The sequence below is a fragment of the Eurytemora carolleeae genome, unplaced genomic scaffold (genome assembly GCF_000591075.1).
Source record: "Eurytemora carolleeae unplaced genomic scaffold, Eaff_2.0 scaffold1579, whole genome shotgun sequence".
NCBI classification, from domain to species: Eukaryota; Metazoa; Arthropoda; class Copepoda; order Calanoida; family Temoridae; genus Eurytemora; species Eurytemora carolleeae.
In genome coordinates, this window is record NW_019397503.1 from 31,336 (window position 1) to 41,317 (window position 9,982).

The window sequence follows — 9,982 nt, forward strand, 5'->3', positions numbered from 1 at the left end:
AGTATACAAAGATATTTTCTTTTATTGCGCGCGCGCGCGGACATTTAAGCCTTTGGGGTTGAATTTTTTTAGCGCATATTTGTTTCAAGAGTGTCAGGAAAAATTTTCAAGTGCAATTAATGAAGTTAACATTGATTTACTGTCAAAAAAGTCGTATTTTTTCTCAAAAAGCGCGCGCGCGCGCGCACTTTTGCTCAGATTCCTTCAAAACCAAGAAATGCACATAATATACATAATTCTGAGTTTGCATGAAAAAAATCAGCCTCCTACGACAATTCTAAGTTATGTTTAACCACTGTTTAAATTTTCCGGAGAGTAATACGTTTTGTGCCCCCCCCCCCTTTATAATAGCATTAAAGAAGTGCTATAAGGACCCTCAATAATTTTTTAGGCGGTTTGATGGGATTTCATAAATACAAAAATTTTAAGTAGAATTTTCTTCTACATTTTTGCACGAAAAAAAATATGAAGCGAAATTTTTTTTGATGACTTTCCAACGGTAGAGTTAGGTGGTAATATCTCAAAAATAAACTATGTTGGTGCGTAAGAAATGTATTACCTTCAGAACTACATCAGAAATCTCAAAGAGTTTCATTGGCAGCGGCATTTTCCGGTTTGCCTGTACAGTTTTTAGCAGTCCAGGAAGCAGGGCGGTACGAGCAACCTACAATGAACATAAATTATTGTCAACAGGGGTGTTTACTGCAAATCGTAAACCCAGTCTAAAATTTCGATCTTGTAAAGTCATTTTGGAATTATAGAATGGACGTAAGACAACCCTAGAAGTCTGAATTGATTTGATTTACTGTATAGTGTATACTGTAAAATCCCAATTGGAGAATAAATGTAAAATTGAGAGAACAGGCAAGTTTTAGCATCTTTTGAGATACTTTCTCCAAAAAAGTTTAAATACCCCAATTCAGCTAAGAAAACCATAAAAAAAAATGTTTTGCACTCCGCGCAAACGTACGAAACTTCTGGAGGGGAAGGAATTATTTTCAGGAAAATATACACCCCTGTTATTGTGCATGATTACTGACTTCAGATAATCAGTAATAATGTTGATTTGAACTTGGTCATTTTTTATCAATAATACCATGATTACAGCGGGATGTTTTATGCACTTTGTTTACCTGAAACTCTAAGGTTTTAGGGTTAGCAATATGAACAGCTGGGATGTTTTCAATCTGTTTTCTCATCTTAGTTCCAACATCATCCCGTGAGCATAGCGAGAAGGTAAGAGCCTCAGTGAACCCACTCTACAAAATACAATATATATATCGTACAACAGAGATAAGAGAATAGAGAGCTATTAAAGGCTAGAAAACGCGATATTTTCCAAAGCAGGGTCCATTGTGTACAACTGGAGTACACAACCAATAAACAGACGTTTCTATTCAGGGATATTTATTAAAAGATCCTGTGGATACGAAATACGAAACCTTCAAAAATAGACAAAATTCAGAAATTATATGTTTTATGTTGAAAGTTAAGAGTATTTCTTTAAAAATTGTAGAACTTAATCCCTGAACAGGTATTACAGGCCAGGCGTTAGATGTCATTCAAAAATCCTTTTAGTGGAAATGTAGCATGGCGTGCCGGGACACTATGGGCCTGCTATCCAGGAAAAGCTTATAAGCAGTCTGTGTTAGTCTATAGTAGTATCCAACAAAAAAACGTTATCACAGTTGCACCAAATGTGATTCATTTTTGTGTGAGATCTCATATGAGTCAGAATAAAAATGTTGGCCTAAAAACCACTAAATTAAGAAAAAAAATCTTCCATTAAAACCATGAAGATTATTATTGTTTAATAACGCACTAAAAGGAAGCAGCATTTTATCTTAATGTATAATATGAATTGATTATAAATGAGCAAACGATGATCTATAATATGGGTACTGGGTAGTATACATTTGGCTAGTCTGTCCGTCTGTATCCAATTTATAATCGTCAAAACGGCTGAACCGATCGATAAAGATGTTACCCGGAAAAAAATGTCGACATTTTTATAAATGCCCAAAAGGGGAGAGTATATATCACAAGGATGGATACAAGGATACTACTACTCACCTCGTATATATCACAAGGATGGATACAAGGATACTACTACTCAACCTCGAATATATCACAAGGATGGATACAATGATACTACTACTCACCTCGTATATATCACAAGGATGGATACAAGCATACTACTACTCACCTCGTATATATCACAAGGATTGGATACAAGGATACTAATACTCACCTCGTAGAGTTCACAAGGATGGATACAAGGCTACTACTACTCACCTCGTAGATTTCATAAGGATGGATACAAGGATACTACTACTCACCTCATATATATCCCAAGGATGGATACAAGGATATTACTACTCACCTCGTATATATCACAAGGATGGATAACATCATGCCTAGTTGGTGGAATTGTTACAGTGATGGTATCGTCAGAATTAACTGTTGACTCAAGGCACATCTAAAACAAAGATTTTTACGTTTAGAAGATCGCAATATTTTGAAGGAGTCTTTCACGTTCCGCAGCTTTCTTACAGGAAAGAAAAACGATATTTATCCCGATTTTATTTGTATCTCTTTCTAAAATTGGCCTCCAAATAACGAGGGGTTCCACATTTTCACAAAAAGGGCGCGGGGGCGCTTCGAACTTCATTGCTCGAGCAATCTCTCTGATTTTATTTGCACGCGGGCCTTCATAAATTATGATATTGTTTTTGGAGGAATGAAAAAAAAATAGATACAAGACCGACATGCCCACCTCCCCTCGAATGGAAATGTCGATATGGACAATGTTCATTCCCCTCCATAAAAATAAAAATTGCACCTTAAAGTTTTACATTTCTTAGAAAAACAAGGGAGGGGGGAATCAACATTTTTTAAGAAATGGATACAACGTTTTTACCTTGCTCAGTAAAGTAGCAATCTCAGACGGTGATTTTTCCACACCAACTAAACCGTTCACAGCAGCAGGTCTAATTGTCTCCGTCCTATATCTCAGGGTTGGATATATCTCTTCTACTCCTAAATATAGGTTTAATAGTACCGTCATATATCTCAGGGTTGGATATATCTCTTCTACTCCTAAATATNGGGGGAAGACTTTTTTGGAAGAACACCTCTGGTTCAGTAATTTTGAATTTGTAATATATGATAAAAATGTTTCGCACCATACACCCACTGTAAACATAAGGTGGAAAAAATGTAATTGAAAACAATAAATTACCCAGCAGCAAGGTTGTAAAATAAGTTAAGTTACTCTCAATGTGCTTCAATGTACGGAATATGTCGCCTCCTACGATAGATAGATAAAAGTCTCATATGACTTCACTGATTAAAGAGGCGAGGGTGACGTAATATAAAGTTTTTATCTATCTATCTTAGGATACGACATTTTTCGTACATTGGAGCTTACCGAGAGTAAGTAGCCAACCTTATTATAAAACCTTGCCCCGAAGCATTTCAATCCGGCACTGCAAGTTGATGTGAATTGTGCATTGTACGTACCTACAGTACGTTGTAAACCACGGGCAGCCATAGTACATTTATATTTCCGAGCCGGGTCAACCTTTCCAATCCAAGTTTGTACTGTATCGCCCGGACATTGGGTAAATAAAGCAGACACTCAATAGGACTAGACTCAACAAGGTTAACGCGGCCAGACTTTAGGTTGAATTTACTTTTACTAAAGAGTCAGGGGTGCGTGAAACGCACATAAATTCTACCTTTAGAGATGGTTTCTACTGGTTCTATGGTGAAGGGTGTACTGCAGTACTCGGAGAACATTGTAACCAGTGTATCCAGAACTATTTTTCCCTTGGTTAGATCAGTACAAGTACACTCGATGAATACATTCCTGGGTAAAAAATAAACATAGTAATTTTTGCAAACTTTTTGTGGAAAACATTATTATTAAAAAGATTAATTTTTAAAAAAAATATTTTTAAATTATAATGTTATTATAAAATATAATAACATTACTTTGTGTTGAGTGTGATCTTCGAATGGTCTCCATTGATGATCGGTGGGAGGGAGAGAACGATCCCGTTGGAGTCATAGATCACTGGGTAGACAGGACTATCCCTAGAGATCAAACACATCTTGTACACAGTAAACATGTACAGTTGTAGCTGTACACAATGACGTGAACTGTACTAAAGATCAGATTTGAGAAATAGCAAACCCGTGGTTCAACCAACTCTCTTCAGCTTGAACCGAGAAAAGTTGTTTGATGACGTCTACGAGGTTCAGCTACTTCTCGTAATTCATAAAACCTGGTCCCTGGCTTATCAAACAAACAGATATATAATATAGATAAAATTTTAAAATCTTTGAAAACATAAATGTTGTCGAATGAAAAATATAAATGTCGCCTTCCTAATTATGTGCTCCTAAACAAATACTTCTTATTCTGAGTCCAAAACTTATGAAAGAAAAATCAAAACTTCTTGTGGCTCAAATTAAATCCTTAACTTCAAGCTATAGCTTAAATATTTAACCCCAGGAGAACCTTGCAGTCTCTCATCATTTTAAATCAATCAATCATGATTCTCTGCAAATATTGCAGCGTTTGCATAATTTATTCAAAACGCCCATTTATATGATTCGATATATGTGCCTGGGATTAAAGATTTGACCCTGAAATCATTATTTTACAGACATTTTAAACTTCGACTTAAGACTTGCGCATTCTATAGTTTTAGACTTGTAAAGCTGGTCGTTCGGCATTCATCCACTAAAAGCAGGTTTAAATAGAAGAACCAGTACGAATAAGAATCTCTTAAAGATAAACTTTTTCATTTGTAGTTCCTGTGCAATGACGTGAACTAGTTCCAATTAAAAGTAATTGCCAAAAATTACCGTTACATCATTAAAACCAATATAGGGAATGTCAAGAAAAAAATTTGCGTAAAATTGGAAGAAAACTCGTCGAAAAATGGAGGTCAAAAAATATAAATATAAGGCCAGAACTTTGGGAGGCCATAACATATTAACTAGAGGCCACAGGACCCGACATTTGACTTCCAAAGGGTGACTGACTTGATAAGAATGACTCGGTATGTGTGTTTAGATGGGTTTTCCTAATGATTGGAAGATAGGACTTGAGATGACTGTCTGTAGAATAGAGTTCCATCAACTCAACACTGAGCATCAATATTTAGAAAAAATACTACTGTTTATTAAAAATAAAAACAAGAAAAAAAAGAAACAAGCAAAATTTATTAGCGCTCAGAACTCATTTATCAGTAATCACTAAATTACAAAAATGCGAAAGGGGGTGGCGTACACATTTTTTAACCCCCCCCCCCTGCTTACGCAACATTTTGTTTCCGGTTAATTGGGGAAATTGTATTTCCATTATTCAATTCAGCCCCCCCTCCTCTACAATCATCCAGATTTTTATTAGATTCACGTTGTAAGAGTTAAAGAATCACGGGGGGGGGGGCGCGACGGGGAGAAATACCTTCCCCCCCCATTCTTCGTATCTAGACTTTTAGTGAAAGGTTTCATTGACATAAATTGATATACTTGAAACTTGTAGATTATCTAAATTATAAAGTTCATATAGTTATATCATAGCTAATTGATATACTTGAAACTTGTAGATTATCTAAATTATAAAGTTCATTTAGTTATATCATAGCTAAAGCTTACCAGATTGGCTGAATTTTTATAAGGAAACCCATGGGTATTGGGTACCCTGAGGGGTGATATGGGCATTTAACAATAGCATTCGATTTAAAAAATTTTAATTTTGAATATTTTTGTCTTTTTAAAATTCCACTGGCAACGCTGATCACTTCAGCAAGTAATAAATATAATGCTTTCCTAGTAAACTCCTTTGTCTGGTTTAAAGGGACAAATTTAATATCTGCTGGAGGTTTAGCCATATACTTAAAGGGACCCTAGACAAAAATACTCTATCATTTCTTGCTAAATTCAATTTCAATTTCCAGAGTAGTGTGTCTAATGTCAAATATTATATGTCAAATGTCAAATATTACATGTATAATGTCAAATATTACATGTCTAATGTCAAATATTACATGTCTAATGCCAATATTACATGACTAATGTCAAATATTACATGTTTAATGTCAAATATTACATGACTAATGTCAAGTACTACAAGTCTAATATCAAATATTACAAGTCTAATATCAAATATTACAAGTCTAATGTCAAATATTACATGACTAATGTCAAATATTAAATGTCGAATGTCAAATATTACAAACCTAATGTCAAATTTTCCATGTGAAATGTCAAAAAAAAGCAAGACAAATATCAAATATAACATGACAATGTCAAATATAGGACGAGGAATATCAAATATAGCATTAGAAAAGAAATCTGAAAAAGAGGTCCCGTTATGAACCCCCCAGACCGCCGGCAGGCATGGGAAGCATACATGTCAAATATAACATGACAATGTCAAATAAAGCATGAGGAATATCAAATATAGCATACATGTCAAATATAACATGACAATGTCAAAGAAAGCATGACGAATATCAAATATAGCATACATGTCAAATATAGCGTGCCGAATGTCATGTACAACATGAAAATATCAAATATAGCATGACGAATATCAAATATAGCACACTAAATGTCAAATATAGCATGTCGAATGTCAAATATAGCATGTCGAATGTCAAATATAGCATGTTAAACGTCAAATATAGCATGTTAAATGTCAAATATAGCATGTTAAATGTCAAATATAGCATGTTGAATGTCAAATATAGCATGCTAAATGTCAAATATAGCATGTTGAATGTCAAATATAGCATTTCGAATGTCAAATAAAGCATGTTGAATGTCAAATATAACAAGTTGAATGTCAAATATAGCATGTTGAATGTCAAACATAGCATGTTGAATGTAAATAAAGCATGTTGAATGTCAAATATAGCATGTTGAATGTCAAATATAGCATGTTGAATGTCAAATAAAGCATGTTGAATGTCAAATATAGCATGGTGAATGTCAAATATAGCATGGTGAATGTCAAATATAGCATGGTGATGTCAAATATAGCATGTTGAATGTCAAATATAGCATGTTAAATGTCAAATATAGCATGTTGAATGTCAAATATAGCATGACGAATATCAAATATAGCATACATGTCAAATATAGCGTGCCGAAATGTCAAATATAGCATGTTGAATGTCAAATATAGCATGACGAATATCAAATATAGCATACCAAATGTCAAATATAGCATGTCGAATGTCAAATATAGCATGTTGAATGCCAAATATAGCATGTTGAATGTCAAATACAGCTTGTTGAATGTCAAATAGAGCATGTCGAATGTATGGTAGAGTATTTTCCTTGATTGTGTCCAGATCATGAGTTCCTACAGAGGCTAGGGTTCTCTTCCTAGCAAGGTTCTGGTGCAGCTTATCCTAATTAAAGGAATGTTTAAAGGGAGTGTTCGCGAAAAATGAAAGGGGGTATAGGCTAAAAGGAATGTTAAAGGGACTGAAAGCGTAATTTCAAGTAACCTTCTATTTGAAGAAGTGCGTTCTAAACTCCCAACGGTACCTTTTAAACCTTTCACTTCAGAAGGACGACCGAATTTCCTTATTTACTATAAATCTGTAATCTGTATACAAAAAAGCTTGGAATTGTTGAAAACACTACAGCGACACTTAGCACATTGCGTTAACATATCTAACATCTTGGGGGGAAAAATAATCTTCGAGAAGGGAGAGGGAAAAAATCATTCCCCTTGTCGTTGCCATTTTTTGTATAAGTTTCAATATTGGAGATGAAAAGGCAAGTTGTCTTCCTTTCTTATATTTTTTACACAAAAATTCCCCCTAAATCTTTTATTTTATTTTTCCCAATTTAGCACAAAAAATCTGAACATACTGAAATTTTAGGGAAAAATGATTTTTTTGTAAATAGGGGGGGGGGGAATTATTTTTCAGTAAAATATTCACTTCCCTCTCAAGCAAGTGAATTTATTACTAAAGATGAATACCTGAAGTTCAATGAATGAGTTGTATCTATCCTTGGTAAAGGTAACACCTCGCAGTACAGCTCCTATAATATTACAATAATACAATATTTGGTTCAACACCTCGCAGTACAGCTCCTATAATATTACAATAATACAATATTTGGTTCAACACCTCGCAGTACAGCTCCTATAATATTACAATAATACAATATTTGGTTCAACACCTCGCAGTACAGCTCCTATAATAATATTACAATAATACAATATTTGGTTCAATTACGTGGTATTTAATTAATCTTATCTAATCTGAACCTGAGGCTGAATTTAAAGAATTTGAGCCACGTCTAAAATTTGAGACGCGGCTGAAACATGGTTGGTTCCACAATTGAAATTGTATTAAGTGTTTCGAGATTTGAGCCGGCGCTCAATTGGAACCGGTTTTTGACGTTTTGGTTTTGGTTTAAATTCTTTAAATTCGTCCTCTTTCCTTTTTTATTTTTAAGAATAACTATTAATATGTGCTTTTTTCTCGTCAATAATTGTTTTCATAAATAATAATCATTTTGTTAGGTTACTTCATACAATCATATAGCCATAAAGACCCGGAATTAATTGACAGTTATTCAGACTTCACAAATATGTCTCTGGTAATATTAAACGCATAATAAAAGCAGACTACATTTTGGAATCGGCAGGACCAGGGGGCTATTTAGGTATTACCGTTTTATCCATCATATTTGTAAAATTAGATTAATTATGAAGATATTCCGGGTCTTTCTGGTAATGACTGTACTAATATGTGAGTGTTAATTTGCATTATATCAGTATTTTATTGAAGAATATTAATGTGAATCAAGAGTTAATGGAAAGTTAATGACAGACATTTTTAAGTTCCTAAATTCTTTTAACTATAAATTTTCTCTCGTTGAAACTTTTTATAAATTTTTGTAATTATTTTGAAGTTGTGTAAATTTACGTATCTAATGATTATCACCCCCCCCCCCCTCCTCCTCGTGTCTACTAATTTTTTCTTCAAATAATATCGGGACAAAAAAGCAAAAAAGAAAAGGGCCTGAAAATATGTCGAAAAAAAACGATCAAAGAAAAAGGTCCTTTATTTTCAATTTTGATTTTAAAGATATTCGTAAATATTGACTTTAACAGTGTCTGCATATTAATGTGATTTATGTAATATGTATCTCTATGAATATCATGACAATATTCAGAAAACAAAAAAAATAGAGTAAAACGACATTAAGGCAATACTTGATGTTGTTAAATAAATAATGGTTTTACTACTTATAAATCACAAATTTATTGAAATGGGTCTGGTTACACTGCAAATTGGTGTGTGTCATCAATCAAATCAAATCAAATCAAATCAAATCAAATCAAATCAAATCAAATCAAATCAAATCAAATCAAATCAAATCAAATCAAATCAAATCAAGTTTATTAAATCTGAAAGGAACCCAACGTGGAACCTCCAGACTGCCTTCAGGGCGCTAGAGTCTTATGCTCATTGGACTTTAGAAGGTTAAACCTTGAAAGTCGTCCTGCTACTGATAATAATGGAAATATAAACGTAACCCTTGATTACCTATAACATGAGGCCGAACACCCTCCACACTAGGATCAACCTCCAACCTTTCAATCTTTTCAGGCTTGCTCAACTCATATCTAAACATTGAACATCTTACCAGGTTTACTCACCTCATATCTAAACATTGAACATCTTACAAGGCTTACTCAACTCATATATAAACATTGAACATCTTAGCAGGTTTACTCAACTGATATCTAAACATTGAACATATTACAAGGCTTACTCAACTCATATCCAAACATTGAACATCTTACCAGGCTTACTCAACTCATATATAAACATTGAACATCTTACCAGGTTTACTCAACTGATATCTAAACATTGAACATATTACAAGGCTTACTCAACTCATATCCAAACATTGAACATCTTACCAGGCTTAC

At 33.9% G+C, this 9,982-nt stretch overlaps 1 protein-coding gene across 1 annotated transcript in view; it reads right to left on the minus strand.

Moving 5' to 3' along the window:
• LOC111714620 (phenylalanine--tRNA ligase beta subunit) overlaps positions 1 to 9,982 on the minus strand; it is a 14,150-nt gene that overhangs the window by 2,542 nt on the left and 1,626 nt on the right. The window contains exons 4-14 of the mRNA XM_023489767.1: positions 9,594 to 9,673; positions 8,015 to 8,076; positions 7,359 to 7,433; positions 5,845 to 5,921; positions 5,097 to 5,159; positions 3,997 to 4,098; positions 3,741 to 3,871; positions 2,921 to 3,039; positions 2,340 to 2,479; positions 1,134 to 1,257; positions 560 to 664 (exon numbers count right to left, since the gene is read on the minus strand). Coding sequence (XP_023345535.1) covers positions 560 to 664; positions 1,134 to 1,257; positions 2,340 to 2,479; positions 2,921 to 3,039; positions 3,741 to 3,871; positions 3,997 to 4,098; positions 5,097 to 5,159; positions 5,845 to 5,921; positions 7,359 to 7,433; positions 8,015 to 8,076; positions 9,594 to 9,673 — 1,078 coding nt within the window. The remainder of the gene's footprint in view (positions 1 to 559; positions 665 to 1,133; positions 1,258 to 2,339; positions 2,480 to 2,920; positions 3,040 to 3,740; positions 3,872 to 3,996; positions 4,099 to 5,096; positions 5,160 to 5,844; positions 5,922 to 7,358; positions 7,434 to 8,014; positions 8,077 to 9,593; positions 9,674 to 9,982) is intronic.